This window comes from Choristoneura fumiferana, chromosome Z (assembly GCF_025370935.1).
Source record: "Choristoneura fumiferana chromosome Z, NRCan_CFum_1, whole genome shotgun sequence".
Lineage (NCBI taxonomy): Eukaryota > Metazoa > Arthropoda > Insecta > Lepidoptera > Tortricidae > Choristoneura > Choristoneura fumiferana.
The window spans coordinates 6,410,995-6,427,806 of record NC_133472.1 but is presented as its reverse complement, the minus strand read 5'-3'; the positions used below and the strand labels follow the sequence as shown (position 1 = coordinate 6,427,806).

At 38.9% G+C, this 16,812-nt stretch overlaps 1 protein-coding gene across 1 annotated transcript; it reads left to right on the top strand.

The window, feature by feature from the left end:
* Positions 1–7,672: 7,672 nt before the first annotated feature.
* Positions 7,673–16,562, top strand: LOC141438286 (seminal metalloprotease 1-like). Its single transcript, XM_074102101.1, has 6 exons — positions 7,673–7,795; positions 10,323–10,544; positions 12,434–12,546; positions 13,699–13,906; positions 14,837–14,973; positions 16,413–16,562. Exons 1-6 carry the CDS (start codon positions 7,684–7,686, stop codon positions 16,506–16,508), a joined length of 888 nt encoding a protein of 295 aa, XP_073958202.1. The 5' UTR covers positions 7,673–7,683; the 3' UTR covers positions 16,509–16,562.
* The last annotated feature ends 250 nt before the right edge of the window (positions 16,563–16,812 follow it).

Sequence of the window (16,812 nt, the reverse complement as noted above, 5' to 3'; positions counted from 1 at the left end):
TATTGTGTAAATATAAAAATCTACGCAGACGAAGTCGCGGGCAAAAGCTAGTTATAAATAAATACGTTATAGGTTTGATTTTTGTCATAATGTCGCGATGAAATTTCAAAACGTCAGAGCATCAGAGCCAAAAAAGATGCGGACGCTAGGTGGCGCTGATGTCGTGCACAGAGCCATATTACACACAACACAACTACACATACACACCCTTTATCATATACAACATTTGCCATAAGGTACTTGTCATCAATGTCGTGTAATATTATTAACTAGCTTTTGCCCGCGGCTTCGCCAGCGTGGAATTCGGTTATCGCGCGCTGTTCCTTCGCGAACTGTGCATTTTTCCTGGATAAAAAGTAGCCTATGTCAGTCTCTGGCCCTGTGAACTATCTCTACGCCAAAATCACGTTGATCCGTCGCTCCATTTCGACGTGAAAGGCGGACGAACATACAAACACACACACTTGGGCATTTATAATATTAAGTATGGATTCTGTAGCCGTGCCACATCGCGACGCGTCGCTGCAATTTTCTAAATCACATAAGTCAAAGTAAGTTTGCAGGTGGTAGGTCCGCCCGGATTGCTACCACCATCTTGCTCGCTAATCCTGCCGTGAAGCAGCAGTGCTTGCACTGTTGTGTTTCGGCGTGGAGAGTAAGACAGCCAGTGAAATTACTGGCACTTGAGGTATCCAATCTTAGGCCTCAAGGTAGGTTGGCAACGCATCTGCAATACCCCTGGTGTTGCAGATGTTTATGGGCGGTGGTGATCTCTTACCATCAGGAGACCCACTTGCTCGTTTGCCATCCAGTCTAATATAAAAAAAGTCTAAAACAAACAGAATTTCAAATAATAATGAAATATTAAGGAAATGAAATTACAGTTCTATCTGAAATACTTAATCTAAGTCGAAATTTTTATTCACTTTGCTCATACAGAGTCGTTTTAGAGCGTGCCGGGGTCCTTAGGTAGTGCCATCCACGAAGACGCGTGATTTTGTCAAAATAAGACATTAATGACTTTTAATAAGAACCACGGTACCGTGAATGACTCTACCTATACCTACAAAAAAAACCAGCCAAGAGCGTGTCGGACACGCCCAAAATAGGGTTCCGTAGGCATTACGAAAAAATTAAATAATATTTTTCTAAGGATTTCGTATTTTATACGGAATCTTTCAAGTTTAGGTATATTTTATGCATTAGGCTGCTATTTACTCTTAAACTACTAATAATAGTTCTCAAGCAAACTTAGCCGTTATAGTTTTCCTTGTAAGTTTGATATACTTACTACCATCCTGATTTTTTTCAAATTTTTCCACCCACCGGTTTAGATTTTAGAGGGAGGGGGGGACGCTCGATTTTAATGAAAATTTGCTCTTTAAAGTTGAATATTTCGCAAACAAATCACTGAGTCGAAATCTTAGCAAACCCCCAATGGTTCTAAAAGACCTATCCAACGATACCCCACACTATAGGGTTGGATGAGAAAAAAAAATTACCCCCACTTTACGTCTATGGGAGGTACCCCAAAAAAAATTTTTATAAATTTTTATATACCATTTTGTCGGCATAGTTTACATATACATATATCCGTGCAAAATTACAGCTTTCTAGCATTGATGGTCCCTGAGCAAAGCCGCGGACGGACAGACAGACTGTCAAGGGCGGACCTCTTGAGGGGAGGTTTTGACCTTAAAGGAGGCCTAGTAAGTTATTCTTTGAGTAAAACAATAAGGACTTTTTAATAATTATTTAATTAAAAATTGAAGACAAAAATAACAGGCCTAGTTTGACAAAATTAAAAGTAAAAGTATTATGAGAATCTCAGGTAGTAAGTTCAAGCGATTTTATTGAGAGGTGGTTCTGATTATTCGGTCTCACTGGCCTACACTTCCCTGGAGTCGGAGAGAAGAACCCGGAGCGAGGAGGCTGGCCACAGCAGGGGGGCCTGGTCCAGCTGAGTGGTCGTCGGTGCCGAGGTCAAAAAAGGGGCCTTAGGGCGGCAGGACGAGCAGCCTGGACAAGTGTTCCACGCCGGAACGATCAGGGTCTTGGACGAGCCAGGAAGGATGTGCAGTACTCCGGAAGTTAAGGCCGTCAGGGCTTAGTGTCAGGTTAAAGGAGCCGCCTGAGCCGTGAGAATTGTAGCCGAACGGAGCTTTGAAAGTTGTACGAAGGTTGTAAGCCGTACAAAGGTTGTAAGCCGTACGAAGGTGTGAAGTTGAAGCCGTACGGAGGTGCCCTGTAAATTAGGTGGTGTCAGTTGTGGTCCAGTGCTAGATTGTTTGCCAGTCACTCCTCTGCAGCGATGCACCAACTCTAGGGTGAGCTGAATTGCAGTGAGTGGCAGAGACAATCATACGGAGTTACAGGCAGGCAAGGGAAAGTGATTCTAGTTTTATATAATTATTTTAAAAAATAAAAGGTAAAAATAAATAGCCTAAGTGACCGTTAAAATTTGAAATACAACAGTTCACTAAATAACCGTTAGAGGATTACATTTGAATTTAAACGTCACTTAGCTGAGTTTGAATTTATTTTAACACCGGTAAGCATCCGTTGCATAAAAGTAATAAGCATTAACATAGTTTCTGAGTATTATAACAACGGATGAGAGAAATTAACAAGTGTTAAAATATTAAGTAAAAGAAATGTTTGAAATAAAAGATTCCCTGGCCAGGGGAAGCCTTCAGTTCAATTACCAAAGTTAAATTATAACGAAAATAATTCTAATAAAATACACAGAAAAACACAAGAGTTAAATATCGGAGAACTTACCAAGTCTGGGCGTATGGAGCTTTCGAGGAAGCTGTTTAGTGTAGTCTGAGCTGTTGAATGTGTGTCTTACAGCTGTGCTTCAGCTTTTAAGGGCGAGAATATTACAGTTAGAATTCCCCCGGTCACAGCTGATCGACAGCACCCCCCTTGGCCGACAAAAAACGGTCAAGGGTGAGTTGGTTATAGATATATTTAGTCGTACAACTCGTGTAGTAAATGAATGTAATAAAATGCCTACTTTTATAAAATAAATAAGTAAATAATAAATAAATATTAAATACATATTATTACGTAAATAAATGAGTCAAGAGAAAACTACGGTGGCGACCTCTAGAGTTCGTCCGCCATTCTGCTCAGAGATCCCTTATTGAGGAAAGCGCCATCTAGCTTACACTGAGCTAACTAAGATGTCAGCGATCGCCTATGTGCATTGTGACAAGACAGACATGGCGAAACTATAAGGATTCCGTTTTTGCCATTTTGGCTTCGGATCCCTAAAAATGGGAAAACATATGTGAATGTTATTGGTAAGAAAGACTAAATCAATTTGGTTTGAACGAACGTGACTGACTCTCGAGCCACCGTGAAATCCGAATGAAGTACCTATAACCTATAAGTTCAATCGCAGTTTTCGCATACACAGATGTGATACCCACAGCGCAATTCAATAGGTACCTACCATCAGTTCGATACGACCCAAAAATGATTGTGATTTAAAAAAAAATGAAGATTTAACTACTACGACTGACTAATACTATTAGGTAACATTAATGCAAAAGTAACTCAGTCTAGCAGTTTGTCAGTTATTTCTTTAACGCTGATCTGATGCAGAATAAATTTGCTATTGACATAGTTTAAAACATTAGAGAGATACGACAGGATAGGTACTACGATAATAAACCAACATCAAATATTTTTTAACAAAGAATCGAACTACAAAAACCCAAGAAAAAAATTTAAACTGAATTGATTGTTTGAAAGGATGAGGTTATCAATTCGGTAGTTTTTACGCTTGTTACCTCAGAACTTCTCTTTTATGGGTTCATAAATTTCATTTTTAGCCGGTGAAACTGGAATTATTTTCAAGTAGGTCCCTTTGCCACCGAGTCAGGATTTGATGAGTTGATCCTATAGAAATCAAGAGAATCACAATTAAAACTCATTTATTTGACTTGGCATATCATTTAATCTCCTCCACTGCTGCCATTTAAAAGGCAATATTTTCTAAAAGGTGATAAGCACTTACCCGAACAGATAACTTTGGAGGAGTCCTCGAGCGGCGATTATGAACCGGAAGACGAATCGTTGGCAGGCCTCCCAGTAGGTAGATATGTCGAGAGTTGCGGGCAACAGGTGTTGCGAGTGGCGAGTTGTTGTTGATTGTAGCTTTCTAATGGGGAGGTCTTCGTTCAACAGTAGTCTTCTGTCTGATGATTATGAATTTATGAGCAGTTGACATTAAGCTTTTCTAACGTAGGTTAATAACAAAGTGTAAAGCCGAGTTTAGACTTGCAAGAAAAATCGTGCAAGTTGCATTACATTGCGGCGCTCGATTGACCACCTCGTTGGCTTTACGGCCTCGCAATGTAATGCAACTTGCACGATTTTTCTTGGAAGTGTAATCTCGGCTTAATGGTGGAATCAACTTCCGACGGCAGTGTTTCCAGACAACTGTGACATCGGGGCTTTCAAGAATAAGGCTATACGTACTTTCTTTAAAGACCGGCAACAGACCAATGATTCGCCTTGAGTTGTTGAGTATAGGTACATAAGCGGTAGTGATCAATTCCCATCAGATTACCCGCATGCTCACTTTCCTTCCTCTGATAACAAAAAAAAAATAGTAAGGAGATACTAACTCCTAAAATTTCTTCGCAAATGGATCGAGTCGCGCGTGCAACAGCTAGTTAGAAACAAAGCTTTGGAGTACTCAATACACACACAGGTTTTAATAATTTTCCAGTCATGCTATTTAAAAAATCGGTCTATTTGCATGACTTGTACCTTTTACTAACATTTCGGGTATCAGCAGATTCTGATGCATATCTTTTTTAATTGTTTCGTAGAAGTATTTAGCTCGATATATATGAGATGGGGAAACGAGATAAAATTAAGCCCATCCGGTTGTTTTCGAAAAGTGAAAATAAAAGAATATGGAGAGATAAGTTATTTTTAACATTTTTGTGGCCAATTAAGCAAATAGCTACTTTCTCAATGAGGGCTATCGCGAATGAATTCGCCGCTAGAGGCGCTAGTGTAGCGTGAGGTCTCCGAAATGTCAAATCTCATAGTTTTTGGGTGAGCTACGCGGGTTTATTTATAATTAGATTTTTTTTTGTGAATATTTTGCATTACCTGAAATTAATTATGGCAATAATGCTTTACGGGGCAATTAATGTCTGTGTTTTGAGACAGTTTTGTCTTTCGGAAACTTTTGTCCTCCCTTTTTTTCCGAACAAAACGGGACTAAGCAACACTGTGGTGGCTGGATATTTTTATGGTACGGTTTTAAGGTGTTTTAAATGTGATTTTAATCTAAACTTTGTTTTAACGCCCGTAATAACAGACTCTGAAAGCCACACTTAAAAACCTCACGCGACAGTGCGCCATCTAGTGAGACAAAAAACGAGAGCCCTCATATTCTTCTACGATATTACTTGTACCACTATCTATTCTGTGACCATGTGCACGATATGTCATCATCATCACTATAGTGAAGTGCAAGCAATTAATAAATCGCCCCGATTGCAAGCATGAAAACTGACAGCTGCCATCGATTTAATAGTTTGCATTTCCATTGTGAGATCTGTGTAAGATAATAAATCTTGCGAGATCGCGCATGATTTTGGGTGCAAGATTAATCTTGAAAAATTGGTGCAAGATCTCGGTATTTCGTTTATTCTCCCTAGTAACAACAATCTACGACTGAAACGTTTAACCCACACGTAATTTCTATCTACATCGTATCTACTCACAAAACTAAAATTAAAAAACAATCAATCAGGTGTTTTATCAAAGAAAACAATTAAGATTTTCTTATTACTTATTCTTATACCTAGACTCTGACTGTTTAGATTAGTTAATGATCAATTGATACCGGGTGTAGCCTGTAATACGAGCAAAAAATTAAAACGTAGATCGTCCTCGTCAAACTGAACAAAATTAGTTCAGCTACTTTTAAAAATAATGGAGTCTTTGAGTTTTCCTTTTTTCATAGAAATTAAATACTGCTACCAATGTATGCCATCCTCGAATCCAACTGACGTCGCCTGTCACCTTACAAAAATCAAGCATTTTACTTTACATTGCTTCTTCGAATAAACTTAAAACTGTAATAAAAATAAAAAAAACTAACTATTTTTAAAAGTCGCTGACTAATGTTGTTAAGTTTGAGGAGTATGCTTACTTTGCATTTTTCTTATTTCGCAACATTTTTATATTGCAAAATTTTACTTTATCGCACTTTTATGTAGCAAATAATTAAGTAGCAATTGATTGGCTTAGACAAATAACAAATATTTGACGTTTGGCCAATATATTGCAAAGTTTGTGCGAGCGAGCGAAGCGAGCGAGCAAGACGGTTCGGAGCAGAAGCGACTTGGATAGTTTAGGTTCAAAAGGCTAAGGCGGGAGCGAAGCGTCCGTCTATTTAGCTTTAGGAGATAACCTTATTTTTCCGAGGCACACCAACTAATGTCCACGGTACACCAGTGTGCTGCGGCACACATTTTGCGGGACACTGCAATATTTAGATGACACCCTTATTACTAATTTCATTAAAAAAATTACAATTACTGGGACAGGGGCCAACACTCGGATGTTGACGTTAACGTGGAGAAAACTAGGGGTCGGTTTTTGAAAACACATCACATCACTCAAACATGTCATAGGAAAAATTGAACCGACTACAAAAACCATGAAAATAATTTTCTACCAGTCTGAAGTCGGTCGGTGCCTCAGCACGAGCCATCTACCCTCACCTACGCACTATACATAATATTGGTCTTCAATCACTATGATGATTGGATTTTAAGGAAATCGAGGGATCTTTTCAAATGCTGTAGGGACACCTATAGTAAATTGGATATATTTCGTAGTAACTCGTGCATTTGCTCTTGAAAATCATCATTTGGTGAACTGGAACTGATGATGAAGACCACAGTTGACCATCGGAGTTACTACTCAATAACAAGTATTTCACAGGTTGAAGTTTAATTACTTTAACACAGTTGCTAAGCAATTTATGCTCTTCGTAATGCATATGGTAAAACGGGCGGTGAAGCACCAGGACTCCTCAATAATGAACGTCTCTGCATCGGAAAAGCAATATTTCGTAAAAGTTGACGCGCAGTTGATATTAAACTATTGTATCTTATATTATTTACAATAAAAAGAGTGAAAAAAAATATAACAGAAAATTGAACAGACTACAAAAACCTTGAAAATAAAATAAAAGCTGAAGAACGCTCCACTCGTAGGTATTTTAAATTCAGTACCAATTAAAAATATTATTGTAGTATTTTTGTAGATTTGGGTTCAAAAATCGGCCCTTAAATCACATTTCAAAATTTATGCATGGAACCTGATCATTAATTACCCTTTTTCTAAGCTGCGGTTGCCGATCCGCGGTCTCCACTTGGGCCCCAGAACTTTTCGGCCCCAACGGACATCTGTTCGGCCGTCTGTGTTGTGTGCAATCATTATCAGGGCACACTGGTAGGTATAATTTAATTTCGCTCCTTTATTTGTCGCCTCTAAAATAATCTGCACCACTTCCTGCCGCAACCTTACCTACTCGTACAGATTAAAAATAGCTTATTACCCATTTATCTCAAGTTCCCTATCTGTGTGATAATCGGAACTATAAAAGACAGTACTACCTTGAGTTGTACAACAGTAAAGATGATTCGGCTTGTACTTGGACTTTGCGCGATCGGTGCAGTGGTGGCCACTCCCGTGGTGACCAGAAGCAAGGAGGATGTCGACCGGTACAGGGACTTCTTGTTGAATACTTGTAAGTTGCTTCCTAATAACAAAATTGGTTTGCGGATTTAAATATGCATTTTTAGGGTTCCGTAGTCAACTAGTTTCGCCATGTCTGTCCGTCTGTATGTCTGTCTGTCCGCGGGTAAGCTCTAGAGACCGTTAGTACTAGAAAGCCGTAATTTGACATGAATATTACATATCAGTCACGCCGACAAAGTGGTACAATAAAAAATAGTAAAAAAAAACTTTTTAGGGTACCTCCCGTAGACGTTAAATGGGGGTGTTTTTTTTCGACTAACCCTATATTGTGGGGTATTTTTGGATAGGTCTTTAAAAACCATTGGGGGTTGCTAAGATAATTTTTCAAATCAGTGATCTGTTTGCGAAATACTCAACTTTAAAGTGCAAATTTTCATTGAAATCGAGCGTCCCCTCCCCTCTAAAATCACCTGTTGGGTGGAAAAATTTGAATAAAATCAGAATGGTAGTGAATATATCAAATTTACAAGGAAAATTATAGCGGCTAAGATTGCTTAAGAATGTTTAGTAGTTTAAGAGTAAATAGCAGCCTAAGGTATAGAATATACCTAAACTTGGAAGATCCAGTACACAATATGAAATCCTTAGAAAAATATTATATGTTTTTTCGTAATGGCTACGGAACCCTATCCTGGGCGTGTACGACATGCTCTTTGCCGGTTTTTTTAAAAGCATAAATATCTGATACGACTATTCTAAGGGCCGGTAGGACGTGGCAGATATTTTTGGTCGCTCCGCTGTGGCATGTATTAAGGCTGCAAAGCGTTTTCGCGAGAGATGTTGCGAGGTTTTTTTTTGTCATAAACCCATAGATCGTATCATTTACCTACCTTGCTTCGCTTAGCTCTGGTGGACACAGCTGAGCGGAGCGAGAATAGGAAAATGAAGCGTTACTATTGGTTCATGACAAACACATTTCTGGCAACAGATCCTCACACATTTCTGGTGGATACTCAGCCTTAAGAGAAGTTTCCCTGCCGGCCGCGCGGCAAGGTATTCCTTTGGGATATTGCTGTCTTTATCGCTCGTGACATAAGCGCTCCCAGCCGTCCCCCCGTCCCCCCCCCCCAATGCCTTCCGCAACGACGTCCGTGATTTATATCGAGATAGCTGTATGCTGTAGGCTTTTCAAGATTTGGACGGTTGAATTTTGGGTTTCGTTGTCCTCATATTATACGAAAAGTATAGCACAGAAATCAATGATATTATACAATCAAGATGTTCATTATATTTTCTATGCCTGTGGTTTTTTAGATTTTTGTAAAAATGCTTTATTAGTCTGTAATTCTCGTGCAAAGTTGACATCTTTTTTGTCGACGTTTGAGCTCCTGTAATTCTGATATTACACATTTATATGAAAATCTGGAAAACCACAGGCATAGATGATTACGTCTAGTCCGTAATTACAAAATTACATCTATTTCTGTTGCCTAGTTTTCAAATGAGACCGGGACTACGTTTGTATGGAGAATGGAACGAATAGACTTTTCTTAATAAGAATCTTCTCTTAGTAAGTGTAGTAACTAGTCCTTCCTTCTTTCTGTAAAAAGGGTTGCCTGGAAGAGATCGCTCTTAAGCGATAAGGCCGCCTATTGCTCACCTTGCAATTTTTTTTTCTCTGTGTATCTGTTTTCTATATTGCTTACTATGTCTGGTGCACAATAAAGAGTCTTTGTATTGTATTGTATTGTATCTGCTGCAGCGAAGCGTGCGAAAATATCTGAATCCTAGGAATAGAGTCGTATCAAATATTTATGTCAGATAGTGGTGGTGGTGACTGTACCTAAATATTTACTTACTTTAGTCATCTTTTTACGTTTTAATTTATTAGTCTGTGACCAGGAATAAAAAAATATTTAATAGCTGAGGTCTCACGCAATTATCTGTTTAATTAATGACAATTAGGTAATAACTACTGCCAACATTATCATCCTGCATTAACTTTATTATTGAAGTGAAATAGATGTGAGATAGTATGGTGACAATGAAAAGTTTTATGTACATACCTAATGAATGAATTTTTATGTTATTTTTAAATGAAAATTACAACAATAAAGTTTGGTTTCATTTAACTATAACTTCAACATGACTGCAATCAAAATACTGCATTTTAAAAATTGGTTTCTGATCATCGATTAAAATGACTATTGAAACAATTAGGTTATGTACTTTGCTCACCCGCGACCTTGTGATAGCTATACGTTTATGCATAAATCACACAAAACCATCTATCACCACCACCACACTACACTGATGCGTTTCGAACTCAAACAGAGCTCATCTTCAGAGCAAGACAACCCTCATTAAAACTACCGTGAGAATCCGATATAATATAATTATTAGAATGGGGACATGAATCATTTACATTACTTAATAACCGATGTATGCGCGATATGTTTCGAGCCAATTCGCGGCTCCTTCTCAAACTACGATTAATAAAATAATCGTGAGTGACCCTTTTATTTTAATAATTATGTAAGTATATAAGACAATAATGATAGTTTCTCTTAATCCAGTCACAAATAAGGCCGACAAATTCAAAAACCTGGCTGCGCAGTCTCCTGACCACCCGGAGATGTACAGTGGCAAGTACCAAGGTGATATAGTCCTGGACAAAGAAGACGTCGATGACATGGTGGCGCAGTATGCTTCAGGACGCAACGCTGTCATCTTTCCTGGCTTATCGACTCAGTGGCCGGATAATACCGTGGTCTGGGCTTTTGCTGATACACACTATGGTACGTCTAAAGTTTGAAGCTGATATAGTTTGTTCTCATAAGGCCTAATACCGCATTTACACAATCGTGCAAATCGCGAGGTGAATAACGAACACGCATATCGTCACTACTTTAAAAAAAGCTCCTAACTTAAAATTTATAATTTTTCTAAGTGAACTTTATGCGCCTTATTTGAAGGGTCGATTTTATTGACTTATTGATTTGAGATACGAGATTTTTTCAAAGTTGTGACGATATTATTATGTAAACAGTGCGCTCGCTATTCGCCTCGCGCCTCGCTTTGTGATTCGCGCGCTCGCGTTGGGAGCGGTTTTTTAGACGCGAATCAAAGGGCACGAATGGCGAACACGAACTTACTGTTTACACATTCGCGTGCATTCAGTTGACAGACAGCTAGCGCCAGTAGCGCCACTAGCGCCCGACCCAACAGGATGTGTTAACAAAATGCGAGTGAAGTGCGAATTCCCAATACAATTAATTGTATAAACTCAACAGATGCAGCGCGCATACCGCAATTACGTCCTCCATGTTCATGTGCGAATGTCAAAATGATTCAACCCGCGATTGTGTGAACGGCTCTTCGTATACGAATGTTTCGTCGAATGTTTGTCACGAATGGCGAACACGATTGTGTAAATGTGGGGTAACATCTTAAATTTAGGACACATATCAAAGCAAAAGTCAACTTTTAAGGATTGACATCAAGTTTCAAAATCTAATGCTGGCACTTCACTTGGTATATTCACCGAAATATTTGCGTGTTTAGCACGAACGAGATGTACTTACTATTTCATTTCTAGCACAAGCGATAGAGATGTCAATAGCGCACGAATACACAATGCCAAGTGAAGTGCTAGCATAATAAATAATCGAAATTTGACATGGTTCTTACGAGGTTATGAAAAGCTATTTGGCGTTTGGCGTACCGTGAGGTCCGTTTGACAACTTTGACATTTGAGTCGCATTTATGATCGGTTAGCTAAAAAAAAACATTAGTTAGGCCAACATAGAACCTCCTCCTTTTTAGAGTTCCGTAGTCAACTAGGAACCCATAAGGGTTCGCCATGTCTGTCCGTCTGTCTGTCCGCGACTAAGCTCAGAGACCGTTAATACTAGAAAGCTGTAATTTGGCATGAAAACAAACAAACTTCTAATTCGCAACATTTTTCCGTATTTTTCTGAGTTTAAGTATATTTGATTAGCTTTTTCAAGGGATTTCGTCTGCCAATAATTCGTTTATCACTATCCCAGTGTTCAGAGCATTGTTCCCAGTGCTCATTTAAATCGGTAGGCCAGTTTAAGCGTGAAGATGTAATAGACAGTAGGACAGACAGAGTTAGTTACTTTCGTTTTTATGTATACCTAAGTAATATTAGTTAAAATATGTACAGCTGAACCATTTCAATCCTGACACACAATAGAACGTTCTCACGGTGTCATTCATAATAAATTCCCTTGTCATGCATTGCGATGTCACTATGATATAGCGCTGTATTTCGAATAGATATGCATGGAATCGAGGACTTTCTGAAGAAAGGTCGGGTCAGGAGTACTCTAAACCGAGGTGCATGCATGAAAAAATTGATGAATGTAGAGGAAGCGAGAGTTGTTTGCTAGGATCATAGCAAATGGAAGGACGTAGTCTGCTCTGCCTACCCCGTTGATTATATGTATTATTTATATGTATGTATATGCATGGAGCCAATTTAAGTTTTAAAATATCCCTAGAAATACAATTTGAACGTAGTAAAAATATGCAATTGACGCAATTAAGCAGAACTAAACTATACAGGAATTTAAAATTCTGTGTTATTTCCACACAAATAACTTTGTGTAAAATGTTTTTGCGAAAGTAACTGGCATTATATATCTTAATGTTTTTTTTTCAGAGGAGCCAGGACAGAAAGAAGCCGTGCTTGAAGCGATGAAGCTGATTGAAAGCAAGACTTGCGTGAAGTTCCGTCAGGCTGAGCCCTCTGACCGGTTCTTCGTCAACATGACCGTTGGTTGCTTTTACAGCCTAGCCTTTACCCGGCTTCGCTTATGTTATCCTAGAACTAGGTCTCGGTCATTCTATGAGCGTTTCAACCGCACACCATATCGTTTTATAAAATCCTTTCATGCTACCTAACCTACCTAGAGTCGCTGGCGGCGGAGAGACGCTGGCTGGGAGGTGCTGAAGACAGTATTGTGGCGCGCCATGGAAGAGGCCTATGTCCAGCAGTGGACTGCTGTAGGCTGATGATGATTCTACCTGACTCATTTCATCAGTACCTATAAGCGACAGGAAACTGATAGCGGTTGAAACGCTTGTAGAACTACCCGTCTAGCAGTTGAATGCCAATGAGCGCTATCGCGTATGAATTCGCCGCTAGAGGCGCTAGTGTAGCGTGAGGTCTCCGGAATGTCAAAACTCATAGTTTTTGGGTGAGCTACGCGGGTTTATTTATAATTAGAATAATTTTGTGAATATTTTGCATTACCTGAAATTAATTATGGCAATTATGTGTTACGGGGCAATGAATGTTTGTGTTTTGAGACAGTTTTGTCTTTCGGAAACTTTTGTCCTCCTTTTTTCTGAACAAAACGAGACTACGCAACACTGTGGTTGCTCGATATTTTTATGGTACGGTTTTAAGGTGTATTCAATATGAATTTAATCTAAACTTTGTGTTCACGCCTGTAATAACAGACTTTGAAAGCAACACTTAAAAACCTCACACAACAGTGGCGCCATCTAGAAAGACAAAAAAACGATAGCCCTCATTCCAGGATTTCCCAAATAAATAATATTTATTAAGGTTGCAAAAAAAAACAAATGTGCCTAATGTTTAGCCTAACCTGGTATGACAAGGTAAAAGTATGTCCGCAGATCTCGCAGATGTCAAAACAGATCACTCTTTCCGAGCTTTGCTATTAATTTTGCTATAATAATCAGTAATAAATTGAGCAATAATTTAGTAGCAATAGGTAGAGGTTTTAACCATTCCGGAGATGTTCGTGCAGTGCAATTTCAACTCAGTCCCTGCGTATTCAGTAACATTGGAATTTCTGTGGCCCTTATAATATATATAATTAATGCAAGGCTACGAACATAGTCTTACTTAACAAATGTTTTATGTTCAATCTTTAAATTTGTGTGATCGTCTTTCAGAGCTATCCCTCAGGCTGTTACGCTCACGTCGGTTACCGCGTCTGGCGCGGTCCCCATATCTTCAACCTCGGCTCGACTCCTGGCTCCGACTGCTTCCGTCAGCCCACGATCGTGCACGAGCTTATGCACATCATGGGATTCTTCCACATGCACGCCACCTATGACAGAGATAATTACGTCAGGGTCAACTATGAGAACATCGTGTCTGGTGAGTCACAAAACGAGGAAGAACGAGACTAATGTGTGATATTATAGTTGTCACTTAATTTATCTATACTTCTATGCTAATACTGTATTAAAGCAGCGTCACCACCAATAATGTGCGAGGATGTGCTGCGATGGATGTGTTTTTCAGTAACAAATATACTTATTCGTCGCAACACATCTTCGCACATCTCTGGTGGAAACTGCTGCTTTAAAGACAGAAGATTTGTATTTATGGATGTTTGTTACGAATAAACTCGAAAACTACTGGATCAATTTCAAAAATTCTTTCATCATTAGAATGCTATGTTGTTCCTGAGTAACATAGGCTATATATACTAGACAAAAGTTAGGGATCTCTATTAAAACTTCAATAATGTATCCCAGGGTGTATAAAAATGCCATAAAATATCTGTCATCGCATGCGCTGCAGAAACTATTGATGATAGAACAAAAGAATGTTCAACAATATTAAAAAATATATCGATATTTAAAAGTTATGTCATTATAACACCACTTTTTTAACATGGTAAACGTTGATAGAAATGCCGACCAAAATTAGACCATGTTATCCATATCTTTGTATTAATTATTATCCAAACAAGTCATTTCGTATTCATGACTGTTTGAATACCTGTAAATTGCTTTTTCAATTATTGAAGTCGGACATTCCATTCAAAAGATTATAAAGAAATGACAATCTAATCAAAAAAAGCATGACAGATTTACTCTAAGTATACGTCGATGTATGTATGTCATCGATGTCTTTTTTGTTGGTGGCTGTTGACACCTCATTATCTTGGCCTTAAACGAAGATTTTACTTTATGCATTAGAGCATAAAAAGCCATTTTATGTCGCCTAGATGCAGCATAAACACGCACTTTACGAGCATGAGAAGTGAAAAATATATTCTTATATTTGTTCATCTTTCAGGGGCTGAGAGTGATTTCGACAAGTTGAATGAGTACCTAGTGGGCAACTTGGGCGTTGAATACGACTATGTGAGCTGTCTGCATTACCCCGCTTTGGCCTGGAGCAAGAACTTCGAGCCGACCATCGAGCCTTTGAGGGTAAGTATAACTTACTAGGTGTTGCCCGCGACTCCGTTGGTGTAGAATTCGTTTATAGCTATCCCGGGGGATGCAATTTTCCGGGATAAAAACTATCCTGCCCCGGGACGGAAACTATGTGTATACCGAATTTCATCCTAATTGGTCAATAGTTTAGACGCGAAAAGGTAACAAACAAACAGACTTACAAACTTTCGCATTTGTAATATTACCGGATTTGCGCTAACTCTAAAAAAACCGGCCAAGAGCGTGTCGGACACGCCCAAAATAGGGTTCCATAGCCATTAAGAAAAAAATAATTAATATTTTTCTAAGGATTTCGTGTTTTATACTGAATCTTCCAAGTATATTTTATACTTTAGGCGGCTATTTACTCTTAAACTACTAATAATTCTCAAGCAAACCGGTACAGTTCGCACGGACATGGTACAGTTGGTAGCACACCTGTCCTGTAACTTAGAAAATCGCACATTATGTTAACATTTTTTTAAGGTCTCTACCCATTACACCGTATCATATCATGGCCGTAACAGCAACATGTCTGGCAAAAATATATTCTTTGTATTGAAAAGTACTACTCGTATGCCAACACACCCTGGTTCATCAGGAATTCAGAGGTCCATCAACATCTAAGGAAGTGAAACAAGAAATTCAGTCATATTCAACAAAATACAAGAAGCAACTTCAATGCCGCCGTAACCAGCTGGCAGGATTACTCACTGAGCCTGACCAGATAAGACGCCTTAAAAGGCGCAGAATCCTAGAACTGGATCAACTAATATGAAGGTTCAGCCACAGATAGAGCGGTCTCTCGCGGGGGAGCCAACTCTACACGCCATCGATTACGCAACTCATCTGCTCATAGTCCCCCGACTGATCGCATGATACTTAATGTAAAAAAAAACAAAAAAAAAACTCGTGTTCCCTCTAACACATTTCCTAACCAACCGTTCGTCGTCGCGTGTCATGGTATGAGCTTGACATTCGGTTTCTTACACTTTCCTTATACGATCATGGCATGATACGGCGTATTATAGTGTGTGTAGACTTTACTAATGATACGGCGTGTTATAGTGTGTGTAGAGACCTTTACTAATGATACGGCGTATTATAGTGTGTGTAGAGACCTTTACTAATGATACGGCGTCTTATGGTGTGTGTAGAGACCTTTACTAATGATACGGCGTATTATAGTGTGTGTAGAGACCTTTACTAATGATACGGCGTATTATAGTGTGTGCAGAGACCTTTACTAATGATACGGCGTATTATAGTGTGTGTAGAGACCTTTACTAATGATACGGCGTGTTATAGTGTGTGTAGAGACCTTTACTAATGATACGGCGTATTATAGTGTGTGTAGAGACCTTTACTAATGATACGTCGTATTATATTGTGTGTAGAGAACTTTACTAATAAACATTTGGTGTTGCTTTCAGGAAATTGACGGAGTGATGGGTCAGCGTGAGTATATCACTGAGAAGGACTGGCTTCGCATCAACCGCTACCACAACTGCCCCGGCGCATGGGAATAACTTTTTACGTACACCATTTCTTAATGATTACGAAATAAATAATACAGCATTTTAGACGCTATTTTTTATGACGTCACCCAGAATTAAAAAACCGTGTCGGACACGCCCGAAATAGGGTTCCGTAGCCATTACGAATAAATTAAGTAATATTTTTCTAAGGTCTTCGTGTTTTATAAGGAATCTTCCATAGTTTAGGTATATACCTTAGGCTGCTATTTACTCTTAAACTACTAATAATTCTCAAGCAAACTTAGCCGCTATAGTTTTCCTGAATTTTTTCATATTTTTCTACCCACCGGTTTAG

Excerpts from the sequence above, each read along its gene's own strand:
- LOC141438286 (XM_074102101.1), top strand. The coding sequence starts at position 7,684 with ATGATTCGGCTTGTACTTGGACTTTGCGCGATCGGTGCAGTGGTGGCC. Across the intron at positions 10,545-12,433 it reads TTTTGCTGATACACACTATG|AGGAGCCAGGACAGAAAGAA; the intron begins GTACGTCTAAAG and ends TTTTTTTTTCAG. Across the intron at positions 12,547-13,698 it reads GGTTCTTCGTCAACATGACC|AGCTATCCCTCAGGCTGTTA; the intron begins GTTGGTTGCTTT and ends ATCGTCTTTCAG.